Source organism: Perca fluviatilis, chromosome 13 (assembly GCF_010015445.1).
Source record: "Perca fluviatilis chromosome 13, GENO_Pfluv_1.0, whole genome shotgun sequence".
NCBI classification, from domain to species: Eukaryota; Metazoa; Chordata; class Actinopteri; order Perciformes; family Percidae; genus Perca; species Perca fluviatilis.
The window spans coordinates 30,069,039-30,091,617 of record NC_053124.1 but is presented as its reverse complement, the minus strand read 5'-3'; the positions used below and the strand labels follow the sequence as shown (position 1 = coordinate 30,091,617).

Here is a 22,579-nt window from a genome sequence, read left to right as displayed (position 1 = left end):
CCAGGCTCCAGTAGTAACCTACAGCTTTATTGCTACATAATAAACCTTATTTTAACACATACCGTTTCACGCGCCTGAATTAATTTGCTGTAGCTAGCTAACTACAAGTGTCGTTCGCTTAGCTAGCTTGTTAATTACACAGTTCATCACGGTTGGGCTGACTTTCAAAACAAGCTAACCATGCTAACTATCAACTGACGACTGAACGGGCCAGTGACAGTTTCTGGACTGTCTGTCAAAAAATTGTAAATGATAGCGAATCACAGGTAGCTAAACACACTTGGTAGTTATTTCAGGGGCCAGACCGGTTTTATTATTGATACAGCCATGGGTCAGACTCTTTTGGGGGTTCATCATATCTCCCTGTGTACCCAGAAAACGCTCTCACTCATTTCGCCCTCTTCTCTGGGTGTGGTGTAGCCTACAGCCTGATTTTATTTTTGGCTTTTCTCCCAGAAACTAATTTCATATGCTGCACCAAACTCAAAGTGACTTGTCTGTGCAGGTCTAACAGAGCAGCTATAAGATTCTGGCTGAAAAATATGTTTTAACAGCCCACTGTTTAAATTAAGTGTTTTGACTAAATGCACCTATACAGTGACAGCCAGGTGACAAATTAAAACGTTTTAAGTAAACTGGAACATCTGAATCTTAATGTAACATATCAGAATCTATACAGCACGGTGTAATTCCTCACAAACATACACTTTGACATGTGCTATGGAAATATGTAACTTCATTGAGTTGCCCATTAGTTTTAGCTTTCACTATTACATTTTTTCCCCCACTTTGCACTACCCTATGAATATCTTATTGGTAAATAAAATTTAGTTTTCCTTTTTTATTTCTTCCTTTAGTGCTACTTATATATAAGTTGTTCTTTATTGCCTATATTATCGTGTTCTATTCTAATTTAAACATTTCAATATCTGTTTATAAATTTTTTTTGTGTAGCATGGCATAGGTGCTACAACTGCATTTCATTGTGCAATCTTGTATAACGACAAAGCTGAACTTTTCTGTATGACAGACAGATTAAGCAAGACTGACAGTCCATGATGGATGATGCAGATAGAAAACCTTTGCCTGCCATCAACTGATGTTTCAGCATGTCCGATGACTGAATGTTTGGGGGACATTTTCACCCTGATAACAAATTTGTAAATGAAAAGTGACGCATACAGCACAAAGCGTGGTGTCTCATTCATAGTTTGAGGGGTGAGACTGTCCCAATCAATTGTGAGACCTAATTAAGAGGGACAAATGTTTTATATAAAATTATCAGGAGTGACATGTCTCCCCAGAAAACTACACAAACTGTATGCCATCCTCCTTACTCTCATCCTGCCTTCCTGTCGGAGTTTCATAATGTTAAACTTAAACTGCCTAATTACATTTTGGATGTTCTTCCAGAAATTAATTTCGTATTCTGCACCAAACTCAATGTCACTTGTCTGGGCGGGTCCAATAGAACAGCTTTAGGAGTCTAAAAATACACCAAAATACAGACCGGTGACTAAGTAGATTTCAGAGTGACAAGTTAAGACTCTCCACCTATATTTCAAGGCTTAAGGTAGCAGCATACAGTAGGCGCTGAAGGAATGAGCACTATGGACAGTTTCATCTTAACACATTAAAAATAATAAAAATAGATGCACTTAAATTACAGAGAGTACAAATTACATCATGAAAACGGCAAGTCTTTCCACAAACTGAGGACTTTATTATCATGTTAATTATGTGCAAAAGGAGCCGGTGTGCATGTTTAGTGCAACCAGACCATTCAGTATAATACAATTCAGTGATGGAAAAATATCTCTAAACACTGCTATGTGCAGTCCTCACTGCTGGACAGAGCTGAGGTGACTTTATCATATAAACTTATTATTATTATTATTATTATCAGCTAGACACAGCAGTTTGTTGTAGAAGAGGTTTGCTCCCGGTGGTTGTGGTGGTGGTAGGGGATCGGCATCGGCATCCAGTTCCAGCATAAGGAAGAGGGAATGATTATCACTATGAATGGCGACAGGACTTTACTCCTTGGAGAACATGTGCTGGACCAGGTCGCACACACGGTTACTGTAGCCAAACTCGTTGTCGTACCTGCAGACACACAGTAAGTGGTAGAATGTAAGTACATTTACTCAAGTACTGTACTACAAATTTGAGGTACATGTACTTTACTTCTGGCTTTTCTTTTCATGCCACTTTCTACTTCTACTCCACTACATCTCGAGAGAAATATTGTACTTTACTCCACTACATTAATCTGACAGCTTTAGTTACTTCACAAGATTTTTGCACACAAAAACACATGGCTTATAAAATACAATGTTTGATTATAAATTAAACTACCCAACAATATAACGGCCTACAAGTCCAGATGACATTATTAGACCATTAAACTGTTTTGAATGTTTCCAGTTTCTAAAATGTGAGGATTTTTCAGCATGGAGTACTTTTACTTTACTTTTAAGTACATTTTTGTGACACTTGCATACTTCTACATAATTAACATTTTCAATGCAGGACTTTTACTTGTAACAGAGTATTTTTACAGTGCGGTATTAGTACTTTTACTTTAAGTCTTACTATAAGTAATACTTTTCCACCACTGCACACAATGAACTGAGATGGTTGTTATAGAGACGTATGGGATATTAATGAATAGAAAAAAACACATCCTGTGAGGGATGCATGGTTTTTATGTAAAAATATTGGGGGAAAAAAGATTTAGTGTGCGTTTTGAGAAATTGTTGTCACTAATGAAAAAAAATGCCGTCTTAGGTGTACAGGAAAGTTAGATTTAATGAAAAAAATGGTGGACACACTGTCAGCACAGAATTTAATAAAGAAGCTGGGACATTTTGGTTATAGACCTTTATCAGGCATCTATTGTGTGAGCAAAATATAGCTGCTTCTTTAATTTAAAAAAATAAAAAAAAAAAAAGTGTGTTTAACACAGTACATTCACTCTCTAAAACACCAGTTTTACAGATGTGTCATGGTTGGGCAATATGAGCAGCAGAACACCAGTGCAGTTGAATAAAAACAAAACAAAAAAAAAATACATCAGATTAGTGATTACACTGAAGTCCCACTGGTCCAGAGACATGACTGATCCTGCTACGCTGCACACTGTTAACTCACCATGAAACCAGCTTGACAAAGTTCTCGTTCAGTGCGATGCCGGCGCCGGCGTCAAAGATGGAGGAGTGAGTGTCACCGTTGAAGTCCGTGGACACAACCTGAGCAGAAAGAGGCGGACACAACGGTTTATACATGCAGAGCGTAGTGTAGCAGTGTGCCGTAAACAGACCATGCAGCAACACAGGGTACAAAGTACAAATAATCTTCAGATTTTACTTAATGGATAATTAAAAAACAGTTTAAAGATACTTTATCAGTTCTAATTTAGGAAGGAAGGAAATCTTGAGCTGTCAAGTTATTAAAATGTGCTGCCATCTAGTGGCTCATGTATGGCTCTACACACATACACACACCCATAAAAATCAGACTGTTATGTTTAAAATATATACATTTATATGTATACAATTATACATGATTATTGTCTTTTAGGAATTTGTAGACATGTTTTCTGTACCTGGTCCTCTGTGTATCCCAGAATTCCCTTCATCGGTCCTTCAGCAGCGGCCTTCATCACTTTCTTGATGTCGTCATACTTTGCCTGAAGGACGAGACATTCAAAAAAGTGAGGATTCACATCACAGACTATAGACCCAGGGTTAGGTTTCAAAATGGCAGCTTTATTTTAAGGTTTCTATTATAAAGTGTGAACCGGGTAGCATCCAAAGTCTAAATAACAAAATAGGAGCTATGAATACCAAATCTGTTGAAATTTAGCTGAAGGTAGAGCTTAAGATTTTCTTTCCCTTTGACCAAAAATTACAGTCTAAAATAAAACCCTGTACATTAGTTCCAAAGTTAAGCAGCCACTTGGTTAAACCTTTCCATTTCAAAGATTAGGAGATACTTACGGGCTTCTGCAGACGGACAGTCAGATCAACGACGGAGACGTTGGGGGTGGGGACACGGAAAGCCATGCCGGTCAGTTTGCTGTAAGAACAAGACCGCCAAGAGTCAGACACCAAGTAAAAAGCATCAAAAACACATTCGATACACATGATTTTAATTGTGTTTTATTCCCCTCTTCTCGATTTTCTCCTCCACAGGAAGGTCAGAGGTCAAGCTCAGCTAGAAGTGACACCACTACACTTTTAAATATGTCCCACATATGAAGTCTATCGTCTGTCCTAACGCCTGCCATATTTGCAAATAGTCAACTGCCTACATACCTGTAAATACTGTACAGGTATGACGTATTTCTAGTGTGTGGAGAAAACACTCTGCCACATTTAATTAATGAGGTCATCTTGTAGCGCAAATACATGACTCACATCCTCAGGATTAAATGTTTTACCTAAAAATTCTGGCAGGATAGATGCATTTTCGTCAGAGGGGGGATATTAGGACAGACCGTTGGTAGGGACCGAGCATCTCTGATCAACATGGGCACAGACAAGCAACAGACCCCACCACTTCTACACAGGAGCTCTTTTTGTTGTCGTTTTCTGTCTCTTTATAGTCATTACTAGGGTTCGAGGTTAAAATAATTGATTCTCCAATTAAAACAGATATTTGAGTGATCAGATATAAAAAAAAAAATAATAATTTGCAAAATAGATTCTCCAAGAGGAAAAGTAGATGTGAACTAAAAGGTACTGAGGTTTTTACAAAACCTAGGTTCCAATCGGCTGTAAAGGAAAAATGTGTCACAATCAAAAGGAGTCAGTTTGTGGAACGGTCTTGATTGTAGAATTAAAACTTCAAAGTCTATATGTGTTTAAGAATTGTGTTAAATTATCAATGTTGCAGAAATATAATACTGCGGAGTAGCAGATCAAATTTATTGATGTATTTTGTGTTGATGTCTTAGAAAACGAGGCGGCTGTATGAGACCGCTCAAATGACCTGGAACTGTAAATGATTTTGTGTTGATAAGGGGCAGACATAAGTTTTACTTCTTTCTGCTCCTTTTCATTCATGTTAAATGCTGTTGTTGCATATGTTTTTAAATGAATGAAATAAATGATAAAAAAAATAATAATAATAAAAATAAAGCCCCAAATCGATCTAATATAGGCTTTTTTCAATATGGAGGTATAAGGGCATCACGTGACTGGCCAGGAGCTGCAATTTCACCGTTTGGCAGCTATCAAGTCACAACCCTAATGAAATTAAAAATCGTACCCGTTCAGTTCAGGGATGACCTTGCCCACGGCCTTGGCAGCTCCAGTGGAGGCGGGGATGATGTTCTGGGAGGCACCGCGTCCGTCCCTCCACAGCTTACCAGAGGGGCCATCGACGGTCTTCTGTGTGGCGGTGGTGGCGTGGACGGTGCTCTGGCAAAGAGGGAGCAAAAGGGCGCAAGACAGATTCACGATTCATGTGCCGAATAAGCTTGTAAATTAGGCACTGGCACTGTATGTAATCAGCTGTTCCAGCAATAAACTAATATACAAGATCAGAATCCATCCCTCCAATCCATCCCTCCAATCCATCCATCCCTCCATCCCTCCCTCCCTTCCTCCCACCCACCCACCCTCCACCACCCACACCTTAAATGCTCTTTAATAACAGGTGCAGCAGTGTTACTGCAGTGTGTAATTTCAAATCAATGAAATGATTGAGTTCTTTACCATGAGACCCTCAACGATGCCAAAGTTATCGTTTATGACCTTGGCGATCGGAGCCAGGCAGTTGGTTGTGCAGGAAGCGTTGCTATGGAGACAAGGCAGGGACTCCAAGTTACAAACGATACTACTTACATCAGAAGTGCACAGACACTCACAGGTGTATTTTAAGAGATCTTGGTTTGACTTTTTTTTTTGGCAGAGCATGTTTTGAAACCATCCAGATGTTCACGTTTTGTCCCTGCCAAGTTTAATTACACTTGACACGCTGCGTCACACTAACAGTCTGATTAGGAATCCATCCAAAACTAAAAAAAATCATGAAAAACTAAAACTGACATTAAAAAAAAACTACTAGAGCTCTGAAACAGACAAAGTAAATTACAGTAAAACACAGTTTTAGTAAACCACATAAACTGCCGATGAAATAGCCAAAACGCGACTCCCTTCAGATCCAGAGCCAGCGGCGACTCACCTGACAACCTTCATGGAGTTGTCGTACTTCTCCTGGTTGACGCCCATGACGAACATGGGAGCGTCCGCGCTGGGAGCGGAGATCACCACCCTCTTAGCGCCGCCGTTCAGGTGAGCCTAGAGGGGCACGCGAGAGGTGAAAAGGTCATGAAATCAATAATAACATTCATGCATTTTAAATGAAGACAGAAATTATGTAGCTTTGAAATGCATCATCATTTCTATATAATAGTCATTTGTAGCTCCTTTCGTGATCTAGATCAGCGATTCCCAACCAGGGGTACTTGTGTTTGTACCCCAGGGGGTACTTCTGCAGTTGCCAGGGGGTTACATGGAAAGATTGAAGAATAACGTACACACATTTTATTTATGGGCGCCTTTCTTGACACTCAAAGGACACCTTACATGAACAAAAAGTAAAATATAGCTCAACTACTTTGAAAACATTGAAATTATGATTTAATTCGAAGAATATATTTACATGTTAACATTAAGTCAACTGTAACACCCGAACACTACATTTTGCAGTTATGTAAGAGTGTGTGAAAACTAGTTAGCAGCAAAAGTTTAACTAAGACTAATACATAAATGGTAGAAATAACTAGCTAAAAGTAATGCCTAAACAGTTCAAAAGAGCAGCTACAGGAATGGAGAAATATATGAAGTTATACATTTGGAACATACATTGGGAATTAAAGGGTTACATGAGTTCATCTGACAGGGTTGAGGGGGTACTGACAGGGTTGTGGGGGTTCTGACAGGGTTGTGGGGGTACTGACAGGGTTGTGGGGGTACTGACAGGGTTGTGGGGGTTCTGACAGGGTTGTGGGGGTTCTGACAGGGTTGTGGGGGTACTGACAGGGTTGTGGGGGTTCTGACAGGGTTGTGGGGGTTCTGACAGGGTTGTGGGGGTTCTGACAGGGTTGTGGGGGTTCTGACAGGGTTGTGGGGGTACTGACAGGGTTGTGGGGGTTCTTCAGACCAAAAAGGTTGGGAACCACTGATCTAGATTATAAAACCCTTTACTGAACATGTAGCGTATGCTACTTTTTCTTGGTCAAATGTCACCTAATCACCTACAGTTTAAAAGAAAAGACACAAAATCAAAAACACAATTTCTTTCCAGACAACAATAACATTCGGTTTGATGGTTGTTTTTTTCCTTTCATAATCATCTCTCAGTGAAATCAGCGTGGCAGCAGTGGGTAAACTTACGGAGGCTTTTTCGATAGTGGTGAACACACCGGTGGACTCAACAACATAGTCCGTGCCAGCGTCGCTCCACTTGATGTTGGCGGGGTCCCTCCTGTATGTAATCACACGTGAGAGAAAGGTCAGACAACATCTGGACTGTGCAGGAGACTCCTAGGTAAATATGCACGAAAATAACTGTTCAAAAAATGTAAATCTTAAAGCGTACGTACTCGTGGAAGACCATGATGTGCATGTTGCCGATGACCAGCTTGCCTCCCTCGGCCTTCACCTCTCCGTGCTTCCACACACCGTGAGTGGAGTCGTATTTGAACATGTAGACCTGCAGGAGGGGAAGACAGCATGAGAGGAACATTTAAAAAAAAAAAAAAAAAAAACCAGAAAAACACAAGTAACTCCTGCATCTCACATTAAAAGCTCTATTAGAATTAAATAAGAAATACAAAAATAAAAATCATGGTGTAGCTGCAACAAATCAACAACTCCAAACCTGTATATTCACTCTCTGCCTCCGCTAAATGCTTTAAAACCCCTGTGACTCCTCACATGTTTTGCACAGAGAATATCAGCTTCTGCCTTCAAACAGACGCTTTAGAGTTCATGCTTTTAATTGCAACAGACTCTTTCGTACATCAATCTCTTCTACTGTTACATCAGCTACATTAAATGCAATATTTAGGGTTACAAATCTCCAAGACCTTGTCTGTGTGTAGGTTCATGTCATTTTCGGTTGTTATACATTTATGCTTTGTTTCTTTACTTTGGTGTTTCGGTCATTTGTGGTAAGGTTTCATGTATGTCCTTTGGTGTCTATGTCCTCTTTTTTTTTTTTTTTTTTTTTATATATATATATATATATATATATATATATATATATATATATATATATATATATATATATATATATATATTATATATATATATATATATATATATATATATATATATATATATATATGAGCTACTCAGAGATGCAAAAAGAATTTCAGCCCTGGCTGACAATAAAAGTTGTATTGTATCGTATAACCCAAAGATGATTTTGCAGACTAACCGTACTAAGCTTGCCCGCCTCTCAACCTTGGCTTACAAGATTGGGCTTTCCCATATTTCACTAAGATATATACCTTTCCCCAGAACGGACTTTGGAATTATGAACCATATGGAAAACCGTTTACAGAAAAAAAATGGAGCGCAGGAAGTCCTCTCACCATGTAGTCCAGATCGATGAAGGGGTCGTTGATGGCCACCACCTCCACCTTGCCTCCTGCGGCGGCGGCACGGGTCACCAGACGGCCGATACGCCCAAATCTGAAATGCAGAAGGATGCAGTCAGCATGGAGAACGATAGGGTTTTCCCTGGCTTTGTGGAAGACTTCAGTGTGCGTGTTTGGTGGGGAAAATGTCACATTTCCCCCCATACACTTTGTATGTCTTTGTGGGTTTCGTTCCCTTTGTAGTCATGTTGTGTCTCTTTTTGGTCATTTTTCGATTTCTTTGGGGTTGTTTTGGGTCTCTGTGGTCATTTGGCATCTCTTTGTATCCCTTTGAGGTAGTTTTGCATCTCTCTTAAGAGAAAACCCTTTAGAGATGCTTGGCCTGTCCTGTAAAGTCTGAACATTCCTTAGGTCTCTTGCTCTAAGCTCTTTACTTGTCCAAACTGAATAATAAAAAAAAAATACTTTATTTTAGAGCAGCTTTATGAGCAAGACTGCTTCACCCACCTCACACCATGTTTCCCCCTCTCTGACCTGCAGGTGGCACTGAAAGCCAAACAAAAATGTGAGTCACAGCGGAGGAGACAGCAGCGCCATACAAGGCCTGCCAACCTTGACTGAAGATAACAATGGCTGGCACTGGCAGCCGAAAGCCTGTTTACGCCTAATATGGCTGCCGTCACAGCAGGTCAAAACGGCGAGGGGCCTGAAACCGGAGCAAACCCATATTAACCACTTCACTGGGAGAAGGAGACACGGGTAGGACGTGTGAGGAGTAGAAATCTCCTACATCCTTTATTTTAACTTGGAGAAAGAGAGAGGTGGAGGAGCAGACATGAGGCAAAGTTAGGTCCCAGACACAGATTGACTTATAGTCACACATCAACCACAGGAAAATAGAAATGTACTGCAAGAGAGCCATCAAACTCCACTCAGGTCTACTTCTAAAACGATGTGGGATAAATGGCACTGTCTGAGAGAGCCTGAGGAAGATTAATGCGTTGGCTGAAGGCTGAACACACAACCTCCATCTGACTTTAGGTTAGAATTCAAACCACCTCTTTGGTAACCCAATGATCCAAAAAGCTAATTTGGGTTTGCTTTTTTGTAATGGTCTGACTGACAAAGCTTTCGCTGTTCCTGCTCGTAAGTTTTATGTAAATAAATGAATAATAAAAAACGTTTTACAGAGAGTACAGAGAGCAGAGTTGCTACATAAGTAACGTTTCGCTTGTGAAATTTGAATGTTTGCACAGTTTGTCCATACAAGAGAAATAATGTAACTCTGATAGGAACATACGGTTTGACCTTTATCAGAGCACGGACGAGGCTGCTGCAGTCATGCAGGCTTTGCTTTAGTGAAACTACACACTGAACCAGGCAGGAACTAACCGCAGTCAACACTAGACAGAACATGTGTGCATTTATTCAGAGAAAGCCAAGATTGTGTCAGCCGACTCGTTGATTAGGAAATTCTAAGAACAAGCCTGCAACTCCACTCCCGGCAGAAGTAATTGTGCCAGCACAACCAAAAACACCATATAGACCCAATCACAATTTTTGTTCACAATAACTAACCGGGTAGAAAACTCAACCACTACATACAATTTAACATCACTGAGCAAACTGGGATGGGGAAAAACTGGATATATGCTCATCACATTTCATCTAAAATGTATGTCGGAGGCTTTCACATGTCAACACTTTGAGCAACGTTAGCGCCTTTTGTTCAAAAAAAGAAAAGAAAAAAAAAGTGCAGCCAGTTTGGTTTGGTGTACTGTACACTCTGCTTCACATGTTCAGCACTGTCCAAGTCCTGTTATGTAACATAACATGTCTCCAGGAGTCACGTTACATCCTGACTGTAAGGTGTCATGGGACAGTTTGAGCCCTGTCACCCAGACAATCACACACTCTGCACGCCAAAAGACCCCCCATCCATCTATCTAAAGAAAGGCCACAGCGCACCAGGAAGTCTTTTGGTAACAGAGTTGTCACAGATTGTGGAAGGTCATTGCTACAATTCCATTTGAAATGTTGGGTCATGCAATCTTTGGTAGCCTTTATGTGCACATTATAAGACTGATGTGCTGTCTCAACTGCTAACCCCTCATAATGGGATACATAAACAATCTCATCCCTGTTTAATACTTCTACTGATGCGGTCATATAGTAAAAAACTGATATATAGGAAACCGCACGAGGTACGGTGAAACCGCCTTGCACTCCGCTCTGAAAAACTATGTGATGTCTAGTTCTGATAACGGCTGGCAGATGGGACATCAAAAACGATAAAAAAAAAAAGTCTATTGTAGACTTTATTTTTCTATTCGTTTCAATAGTGATGTTGAAAAAAAAAAAATAAATAAATAAACTGTGGCCGAACTGCAGCAATATTAACGTCATTTGGACGACACGTTCAGATCCTTGTACGGTATGTTCATCTTACAATAAAGTTCTTAATAAAAATGAAAAAAAATGCTCAATACTTTTGTCAAGTCTATTATTATTTTCACACAGGAGGATACAAAAATAGGCTTTACCATGAGGTTATTTTTTATATAGACTATTCATTCAATTACCAGAAAAAATGCTATCATCATCATCATAATCATGATATTTATTGTTATAGAGATATGAAATGACCTATATCCGGATAAAAAGGTTTGGGCAATATCGCCCAGCCCTATAGGTAATAAATAAATATTGAGCAGAGTGCCCACAAATGGAAAACAGTCTATGAGAGCAACGCTGCAGATTGTAGTCTGGTCTGCAGATCCTTGTATACGTAGCTCAACTGTCCAAGTTTGCAGGGGAAAAAGTTGAAAAAAAACTTTACTGCAGATAAAAAAAAAGATAAAATATAAAACAAAACCCTTATTTAAAAAGGTGCTGTAGGTAGGATAGCGAAGATCCAGGACTTAGCCAAAAAATGTGAACATCGACAACTTCTCAGTCCCTCCCCCCTTTCCACTAAAGCCCAAAATGCTCTCCTAAGCCCCTCCCCCCACAAGGGAGAATTAATGTGTACAGTGATTGACATGCAGTTAGAGAGAGAGGTTTGCACTCTTGCAGTTATTTCTACTTTAAATCCCCATAGAGAAACTATTCCTCTGTATTTGAACCATGTTTACTATTTATATTCCTGTTCTGCCTTGCTCAAGAGCTGAAGCAGCAGCAGTATTTCTAATAACTTACTTGCATGTCTTTGCAGTGGGAGGAAATACCAGGCGATTACTGGGAGAACATGCAAACAATTTAGTCATTAAAACCTCAAACTTTTCTGCCTTCCATTACAGGAAGAACAGACATGAAGGAACGGTGTCAGTGGACACTAGAGTTCCACTCTGTTAATTTTGGGAAGCCACCAAGCAGCCAGTGGGCCAAAATGGACAAGAGCCCATCTTTTGTTCCTGAGGCTCAGTGTTGGTGTTGGCACGAGGCCCGAATCAAGGAGCCAAATCTCCCTGCAGCTGGACAGCAGCTGCTTCACCGAGGGAGAAAAAGGTTTCACTGGTGATCTCCAAAGTCTGAGCAGCTTCTACAAATCGCCGGCCGGATGATAGCTGAACTTCAGCGGAAAGGTTAGAGGGTTAAAAATAGACGAGGGGAGAATGAAAAGGAATGTGACAGCTGAGGAGAGCAGCGACACAGACAAGAGATGGGATTGGAGCGGTCTGAAGGGTGTGGAAGAAGAGGGGACGCCAACCGTGACACCACAACACCACCGACTATAAATAACCAGAGAATAGACGGGTCCTGTCCAGAGTCCTGTCCCATCACCAACAGCATTTAGACAAGGAAAGGGTCTCAAATAAAAATGGCAATAAATGTTATTTTTTAAGGAATATTGTGGAGGGGATTGTCAGATAATTAACATGAATGTATTTTATGTTATGTAGCATTACATTCATTTGGTAGATGCTTTTATCCAAAGTGACATTTTATTCCCCACAAGCACAGATATCAGGAGCAATTTGGAGTTCAGGGTCTTCATTTAGAGAGACCTTGTATTTTACTTTTATATACTTTTGTTAATTTAATACATCATTTCCACTTATGGTTTTGAAGTTGTAACACTGTACTGTTGTTCAGCATGTAACGTAGGGCTGCAACTAACGATTGTTTTCCTTAATTCATAATTCACGGATTACTTTCTCGATTAATAAGCATTCACGTTACAAAATATCCGAAAATGGCATGCTCTACCCCCGTGTGGCCAGTTAAAATGTTAGCACGTCTCCCATTCATTGGGCAAGATGTGGCAGTAAAACTGTATGGAGCGGTTTATGGAAATGTCAGGGTTTCCATCAATCATAAATGAAATGTAGGCTACTTTGAATCTGCAACTTGGAGAGACAAATGGGAGAGGATCTTTCTATAATAATCCTCCTCCTGAACGGTCCCCCCCCCTCACATCTTATATCATGGCAAGTCACGTGTCTTTAGACAAGGAAGCATGGAAGAGGATGGACACTTTTTTTTTACCTGCAGCTGCCTAAAAGATCATTGCCACACATTAAATACTCCCACCAAGAAAAGGTAATATTAGGAGCAGGGGGGGGGGGGGTTGTTCTCTTTTCTTCTATTGTAAGTTGTTTTTGTCATCCCTCCCAAGCTTTGTGTTTTGCCCGTTTCAAATCATATTTTTTGTTAATAAATGCCACCTTGTGACTCCTCCTTACAGATCTGCTTCCCATCACCATCCCATTTAAAGTTTTCAAATGCCACATACAATCTACTGCCCTTTGGAGAGCTTTAGAGAATCAGTGATTGTTATGCACCATAAAGATTACAAAAGGTTGTAAAAGATGAGCCTTTTTCTGACTAAAATCTAAATAAAAAGCACCAACTCACCCGTTGATTCCAATCTTCACCATTGTGTCTGATATGGTCTAGTCCTCGCTGGAAAGGGAACAGATTTAATACACTTTTAATACATACTTTATCCAAAAACAATACAAAACAGGGCACCATGCAAAAGAAATGTAGCTGCAATAAGGAATCCAGAGAACAAAATACTCAAATGTATACTTGAATAAAAAAAATAATAATAAATTGAATAAGAATGCATAAAAACTGCAGAACTATACTGCACCTAAGCAAGCAATTTGGAATTTGAACAAACTTTTTAAGCGACCTAAACATTTCAAGAACGTTTGACCAAAACAAAAGGAATTATAAAATGGGATCCCAAAAAAAGTTAGTTTTTTGACATTTTGTAGCATAAAAATCAGAACTAGCTAACTCTCACAATTCAAAAGCTTTCAAACTTTGTCAAAGTGTCCAACTAAAAGAGGAGTAGTTTAAATGGAGGCCTACCGGTTGTGCAGGTACCTCGGTCGGTCGGTCTGTCCTCAGGGGGGAGAAGAGAGCGCGGGGGACGAGCTGTTGTGTCACCGACATTTATCCCTTCCGCCGGCCGCCGGCCACGCCCCCCCCCCCCTCCGTCAGAAATCAAGGTCGCGTGCAGCTGCCTGTCAAACTGCGCCTGTTAAACCCATAGACAGTATATAAGGTTAAACCTGGAGACAAGAGGAGATACAAAAGTGCTGAATCAATTTGAGCTCTGGTAAAAAACAAGCAAACACACTCTGACTTCATAATTTCGACAGTATGTGAATTCCAGTGGACTAATTACTATGAAATACTAATCCTCCGCCAACAAAAGTAGTTCCAGCCCAGGGGGTAAACCATAGACTGTTAATATTAATATAGCCTACAATCTATGGGATAAACCATAGACTGTTAATATTAATATAGCCTACAGTCTATGGGATAACATACTGTCTGTGGTTGCTATGTGACAACGATTAAGCAGGACTAAGTTAGCTAGGTGGAGATTTTCAGATTTCTCATTAATATACAAATGAAAAGATTCCTTAAGATAAATAAAACATAGCTCTTACAAACAAAACGTTTAATTAATAAGCAAACTAAACTGTTAACTCTTGATAAACCATGTTTAATGTATTACACTTAGGACTTTTGTTGCTACAGCCTCACTTTGTCTGGTATGATCTTTTTATCTATCTATCTATCTATCTATCTATCTATCTATCTATCTATCTATCTATCTATCTATCTATCTACTGTATCCATCCATCCATCCATCCATCCATCTATCTATATCTATCTACTGTATCCATCCATCCATCCATCCATCCATCCATCCATCCATCTATCCATCTATCTATCTATTGTATCCATCCATCTATCTATCTATCCATCCATCCATCCATCCACCCATCAATCAATCAATCAATCAATCAATCAATCAATCAATCAATCAATCAATCAATCAATCAATCTATCTATCTATCTATCTATCTATCTATCTATCTATCTACTGTATCCATCTATCTACTGTATCCATCTATCTATCTATCCATCCATCCATCACTATCTATCTATCTATCTATCTATCTATCTATCTATCTATTGTATCTATCCACCCATCACTATCTATCTATCTATTGTATCCATCCACCCATCACTATCTATCTATCTATCTATCTATCTATCTATCTATCTATCTATCTATTGTATCCATCCACCCATCACTATCTATCTATCTATCTATCTATCTATCTATCTATCTATCTATCTATCTATCTATCTATTGTGTCCATCCACCCATCACTATTTATCTATCTATCTATCTATCTATCTATCTATCTATCTATCTATCTATATAACCCAAACAAATACTGGAGTTTTGAGGCAATACTGAAATTGATTTATTAATTAGTCACATTAATAAAATAAATGAAATGTATAATATAACCATAAAAATGATGCTTCGGTCTAAATGGCTATATGACAGCCAGTCACTGTAGCTGCATTATTCTCACAGTTTCTTTCAGATGGACATTCTTCTCCATTTAGCTGCAACCAGCACCCAATTTCAATTTCAAAGTTCAACACTTTGTAAATTATTATTTACTTCACACTCAGATGACCCCACCACCACCACCACCCTGTCACTATCCTCCTGTCCAGTCTCATGTTTGACAGTGTTGGTTACGTAACGCCGTGGAGTCCACTGCTACGTGAACTACAGCATGCACAGAGACGAGGTGGAGAGGAAATGTCACGGCAGGTTCACGCTTTAGCCTTTGAGCTGCCTCAGGCATTATAGTTTTATCCCACTGTAGCTCATGTGTACTTTTTTATATTTTTAGCAAACAATTTAAACTGTCTACTACAGCTGTCGAATGTACAAGAAAGTTTCAAAAGAAAACTAAGGATGTACTGGGGCTCAATTATGGAAAAAAAGTCATAATCACAATTATTTTGGTCAATATTGAATATATTATATACAATATCATGATTGCTTAACACGATTACTTATTGTTAGGAAAGAAAATAAAGAAAGTTTGCATTTACTGAACTTCAAAAACAGTTAAACAAATCAACAGTGACAAAACAAGGGTTTACTTGCAAAAAGTAATGTGAAAAATAATCGTTTTTCTCAATTTCATTGTTTTTGTGATTGTTAGGAGACAAAATCGACATGGCAATTAAAAATTGATTAATTATCACAGCCCTAGGGTGTACATTATTTAGTCCCTTAGCAGTAAAATATTTTGTGCGATATTTTACATTTGCTTGGTGTTGACGAGAGATGGAGATCAATACTAATGACTAAACAATTACTTCACCCGCTGCAGAGATTTCTACCTTAAAATATTTAGTTTCCACTGCGTTTTCCTTTATAAACAAATCAATAGACCTATTTATGAAAATAAGAGTAATTTAAAGTTGTTACGATTTGCTAGAGAACATATTTATTGGGTTTCTGTGATACCTTGAGGCCTGCTGGGTGTGTTTGAAGCTCAGGCTCCGTGTTGTAATCAAAGAGCAGTTAGCGCAGACACTCATCACCTCTGGTTCTCCCCCGCTTATTTGCAATAAGCTGTTGAACAGCATGCACTATCATGAGAAAATTCATACTGTACCTCTTTTTAAATAATGACAAACAAGCCCAGTCTCCCAAGATTTTGTGATTTGATAAACTTAAGGTCAAAAGATGTCTTGATGTCGAGGTTAAACTGGACTTCATTTGGTTGATTACTGTATTACGGAACGGAATTGACAAGACAACCAAATTTAGCTCAATGTTAACCTACTTGTTTGGTCTCATAAATCCCCAAATTCATGCTGACTGTGTAACACATGGTTAAATTAGTTACCTTGAACATAATCATCTCCAAAATGAATTCATAAACAAGTAGATCATTCATTTCATATCGACGAAAACCAAATACAGACAAAGACAAATGATGTAATGCGTCTGTTGATTGAGAGCGCTTGTCTATCTGAAACCTCCTGTGTATCCTTACAGAGAGACTGCCAAAGTCTATTCTTGGATAATCAGTCTGCAGGCCCCACAGATCATAACTCACATCCATTATAGTCTGCCGACTCGATGTTCAAACACCATGGAGCCACATATGTCCGGTCTATTAGTGATGGTGTGGGCAGGGCAGTTTATTAGGCAACATGAGTGGGCCGAGTGCACCAGAAAAAAACTGAGGAGTTTTAAAATATATAGATAGGTAAAAGATCTAGTTTTACTTTAATTTGTTTTGTTACATGAACACAGAGAAAGACAGGAAGGTTTTGGGAAGCAAGATAAGTGATCGTACGTTCCCCCTTTTGCCAACACAGAACACAAATCAAGTCCATTAAGACGGGGGCGGCAGTGTTTCCAAATTTCGCCTTTTTAGGGGCTCGGAAACACCGGAGTACTCTGGATGCAAGGCGTAAAAACGTAGCAAAAGATATTCGTTTTTAAACCAAAATGTAGTAACGTTAGTGTAGATGTAGTCTCACATTGCCAGAACCTTCCTCCACAGCGCTGTAGAGGAGGGTCTGGTGAGTCCACACAGCATTCTGGGATGGGAGAAAAACGTACTCTGGTTTATTGGCATTTCTTTAAACCAATCACAGTCATTTTGGGCGGGTGCTAAGCGCAAGACGGAGCCGCGGTGCCGCTGCAAAACAGCCTCGGGAAGGAACTTGTTTTGGTGGAACGTGTGTACGTTCAAAAGTTGTTTTAGTCATGCAACAGAAAGCTCAGATTGGACAGATAGTCTAGCTAGCTGTCTGGATTTACCCGGCAGAGATCTGAGGAGCAGTTGACCATAGTCCTCAGAAATCCGGAGCAATCACGGAAGTAGAACGTTATGGATATAGACTAGTGTAGCTGTAGCCTCAGAGGAAGAAAATAAAGCATACTTTGATACACACAATACTTGTTCGTTTTCAGAAAAATCTAGATTATTCTTTAAATCAGACTTGTGTCCAAGAGTTAGCTCTACACCTCTGTAAATAAGCAACATGAGTCATGTGTGGCATCCAAACCTGAGCCACTTTGAGTGCACACAATGCTCCGGGCTCTTCTTTTAAGTCAGCCTATAAATATGACATCCAACCTTTTCATGCACCGAGCCTGAGCTCTCTTCATATAGTCTCAATATGTCAAAGAGTGTGACATTTTGCAGGGAGACACGTTGAGCCAGGCATCGCAGATCGGGGTCAAAGGTCAACACAGTTAGGAGCGAGTACGCCTGGAAAGCAAAATATGACTGAAAGGTTAGTTTGAATGTTTGAATAAAAGCCTAACAGCCCACGTAAGATACGATTGAAGTGGTTCCTTTGTGTGCACATGCATGTCATGGTGTAATGGTGTACATACCTGCAGTTTACATGAGATCTAGCTTGAGAAATGCATTGTCGTTGGTCAAAGTTGCATTCCAGCAGCGCTGATAACTCCCACCATCCACCACAACCATGCTCTATCGAATAGAAAAGGGAACCTGGTTGCTATGGCAGCCCCCATGGTTACTCAGCTGGTTAGTAACTCAAGTCTCACCGTCTCCTGTCTGATATTTGTCTTTCTGCTTCTCAGATTGCGTGAACGTGCGGGTGTCTGGTATTCGCATATCTCGACTTTTTCATGACTTTTCCTAATGAAGCTCAGCGTAAGTTCATTCAGGAAGACTTCTACACTTCTTCATTCTCCTCCTGCTCTCTCTCTCTCTCTCTCTTTCCCAACATAATCAGCTGACTCTGGGCGCTCACTCTTTTTAATTAAACCTATCCGATTTCGCCATGATCTACGTGAGCCAATCACATTGTTGCATCCAATTGTTAAAAGGGTAACTTTGGGTTTTTTCAACCTGGACCCTATTTTTCTATACGTTTACTTCTCATTATGTATATATACAATATTACATTTCTTTTTTACATTCAGTCTTATTCATTTGCAACACTGTCTACACAAATTTATTATATCATGATATCATATTTTTGTTTATATTTTGGCCCTAACTTGTACTATTTTTTCTTTTGTCTTAGACTCAGATTTTGCTTTGACTTGTGTGTGTGTGTTTTTCATTGTTATTTAATGAGCATTGTTGGAGATGCCTGAAGCCTACATTTCTCATTGCCAAGGACTACTTTTTGTTGTGCACATGACAAATAAAGAACCTTGACACAAAGCTGTTTGTGAGGTTTGCTTCCAGCAGATCTATTCCAAAGCTGGTTAACCTCATACTCTGTAAACCTGGTGAAAATGACTTGGTGTAAACCTGGTGAAAATGGTTAATGCCTTTTTTAAATTGGCTTCCGTACCATGGGAAAAATTTGTGTTGAAGTTTACTTCACTGGAAACAGAAATGAGAACCTAAATTCACAAACATAGAGCCTGCTGGTAGGAAAAAGGCATTTTACTGAGTTCAAAGGGCAAATAAACAGACTTACAGGTGGCAGCGTGCAGACAGTCAGGCCAAACAGGACTTTGGCAACAGGTGATCAGAACAGGTAGCAGAGTAGAGACAGGCAGGATTTTCCTGAAAAACAATAAAGACAATAATTCAGTTGATTTCAGATCGTATATATCAAGAAGCTTTAGCAACGTAACTACTTTTCATATTGTGTTGTTTTTTTCTTCATCGTTCTCCATGAAATGATTGAATCCGAGTTGCCGCAGGAGGCTCAAACTGTTTCTGGAGATGACCCTTTATAATTCAATTTAAAGCTGATGACATTTATAGCATTCATTAAAGAGTGGACGTGACAATGGATGTGGGAGACAGACAAAAGAAAGACGCACCACGAAGGTCAAGAAGCAGATTTGAGTCTAGACGAAGGCAGCGGGTGATAAAACCTGCTGAGGCTCCAGGGATGAATTTGAGTTCAAACTGATTGTCTGTGACTTACAAATAAAAGTTTGCTTTGCAGTTGTCATTATCAAGCTCTTAACTTGCTCTAGTTCCAGTGTGAACACGGCCTCGAGAGAATAGAGGGAATGACAGATATGTTACAGTCTGACGCAGACATTGTTTTTCATGCATGCTTTAAGCAAAAATCTATTTTCCTTTGGTTTTATAGCTGACATGTGTGTTTACTAACTACGTCTTCAGTGTGTAGATGTGAGACAGAAGCGGTGGACCGATCTCACAACCCGCTGGATAAAGAGAGACAAAGGCAGAGGAGGTTTAGGGATAGATATGAGAGAGAGACGAGGAGTAAGAAAATATCAATAAACTTTCAGTTGAAGAGAGTTGAAAAAGGTAGTTAAGATATTAAAACTTTCTAACCGCAGACACTTAGAAACGTGCCTTCAGTGGCCGAGACAAAAAGAGAAAAGGTTTTTACAGTCCAGTTAAAGAAATGGAGTTTACTCTCTGGCTGTTGTGCGACGCCCTCTAGTGAGGACATCAGGAGACGTCCCATCAACACAGTTTAAAAATGGAAGTTCATTCTTGGCTTTTAGAAACAGAATGTGTAACAAATTAATCTCAGATCACCAAAACAAAACCGCTCGCCTCAGAAAATATTTCTGGTAATACTTTTAACCATTATTAAATGGTTACTTTAGGACTTTGACTTGTAACTGAGTGTATTTGTATTATAGTGTGGTATTGCTACTTTTACTTCAGTAAATTATCTGAATACTTCTTTAACCACTACTGAAAACAGCCTCAGACACCATCCTGATGAAGGCAACATTGAAAATTAGACGATAGATACACTGATTTATGAAACGACTTGATCCAGATCCACACCTTCCAAAAAAACTTTGACAGGCAGAAGTCTCGGACAGAACCTGGATCTAGGTCGGCGGCCATCTGACACGACTGATTGGAGGATGAGAGAGAGATACAGAAATATGACTCCTAATAATTATAGCACTGACAATTATAGTAACAGTAAAGCTAAAGATCATGATAGTAGCAGTGCAGAACATCGATCCGGACCACAGCAGCAGCTGCAACCACGATCCGGGTGCCACCACAATCCAAGGAAATCTGCGAGGCGAGAGAGCACAAGGACTCCAGTGCAAAAATGCATTTACAAAAGCGGGGCCCTGCAGAAAAAGTTTGGGTGAATGCACAGATGGAGAGGAAGAGAGATAGATAGGAGAGTGGTGCTCAGTGTGTGATTGGCAGACTAAAGCGTGATTTTTACTTCTGCGTAAAATCTACGCCGTGGCCACGTACGTAGGTACCCGGAGACACACACCTACGCCGTAGCCTCACGTGCACCTCTCGGAAAATGTAACTACAGGTTGCTGCGACTCACGTCGCTCGGCTGTGGCTTGGAAGCGTTGCATTTTCCACTACTCAAATCCTGGTTCTCCTTCTCCATAAACATGATATCAAGGAGAGGGTTAACTTTTCCTGCTACACATTTCCCATCGTGGTCAGAAAGCACAGGAGTGACACGGTTTCTCCCGCTATGACTCTAGAGTCGGCACTTGCTCCGAAGCTAATCGCCATCACTCTCTCACTCTACCACGCATACACACGCAGGCCCTGCTATCCTCTTAAAGAGATCAATGCACACACACTAACTCAAGTATAAACTTCAGGCCACTTATACAGGCTATACAGCAAAAGCTCTGCGTGGAGCCTCCTCACAACCATAAATCAAGCTTTAACCTATAGCGACATAACTTAAGGCTGGTCCAAGGCAAACCTGAGCCAGCCCCAACTACAAGATCTATCAAAGAGGAGTTTTCAGCAGACAGCTGAAGGCTAATCTCCTGTGGAACTCTTCCAGTTCTGGTCCAGGAGGCAGACACTTTTCAGAGTAGGCTTAAATACTTTGATAAAGCTTGTTACGGCTGGACCACCCTTAGTTATACTGCGTAAGTCTTGGACTACTGGGGTCGTTTCCAATGACCTACACTCCTCTCCCTCTGTACGTATTGTTGCCCCCTTAATGCATATTAACTTGGCATCTTCATAAGTTTGTGCTTTTGTCTCACAGGTTGCCATGCATCATGGTTGCACTCGTCGTGGCTCTTCTAGATGCCCTGCTATTTGCCATAACCCTTATTTATAGTGGTCTGGGTCTCTACTCAACCAGCAGATGGTCACTCACCTACAGCCTGATTCTGTTCCAGGTTTCTTTCCATTAAGGAGAGTTTTTCCCCCCTTTCAGCAATCGAGTGCTTGGTCATGGGGGAATGTGGGTCTCCAAGAGTAGAGTCTAGACACTTAAGGGCCATAAGACACTTTGATTCAGCACCAAATAAATTGTAAGTAGAAATGAAACTCCTAACACCGTAGTGAAAGGGATTGCCGACAACCCCTTTGAAACAGCGCACAACTAAAATTTAAAGCAACGTCAATATTCAAGCATTTCATATGTACATTTTCACTATGTAAATATCCCTCTGGTCTTCAAGTCTTGTTTCCTTTCATGTTACATTTTCTCTTTACTGCAAGCCAGACACTGCAACACATTTGATGTAGAAGACATCAGTTGAAGTTTCTCATTTAACTTAGTCATTGGTTTCTGCACACAGACCAACCGCCTCAAAAAGAAACCCATAGTTCATTACATCCAATCTTTGGAGTACAGCATTTAAGACACGCAATATCATCTGTCAGGATACTGTGCACCTGTCACTCACAGAACTAAATGACACCCATAGGCAGGGAG

The 22,579-nt window shown here is 39.9% G+C and overlaps 1 protein-coding gene across 1 annotated transcript; it reads right to left on the bottom strand.

Moving 5' to 3' along the window:
- Positions 1–1,699: 1,699 nt before the first annotated feature.
- On the bottom strand, positions 1,700–14,043 carry LOC120571888 (glyceraldehyde-3-phosphate dehydrogenase-like). The gene is made up of 12 exons (XM_039821002.1): positions 13,940–14,043; positions 13,475–13,522; positions 8,612–8,711; positions 7,616–7,725; positions 7,407–7,497; positions 6,193–6,308; positions 5,724–5,805; positions 5,275–5,426; positions 4,002–4,080; positions 3,608–3,691; positions 3,154–3,251; positions 1,700–2,106 (listed from the first exon to the last, which is right to left on the bottom strand). The coding sequence occupies exons 2-12, from the start codon at positions 13,495–13,497 to the stop codon at positions 2,037–2,039; spliced, it is 1,005 nt and encodes a 334-aa protein (XP_039676936.1). The 5' UTR covers positions 13,498–13,522; positions 13,940–14,043; the 3' UTR covers positions 1,700–2,036.
- Positions 14,044–22,579: the final 8,536 nt, after the last annotated feature.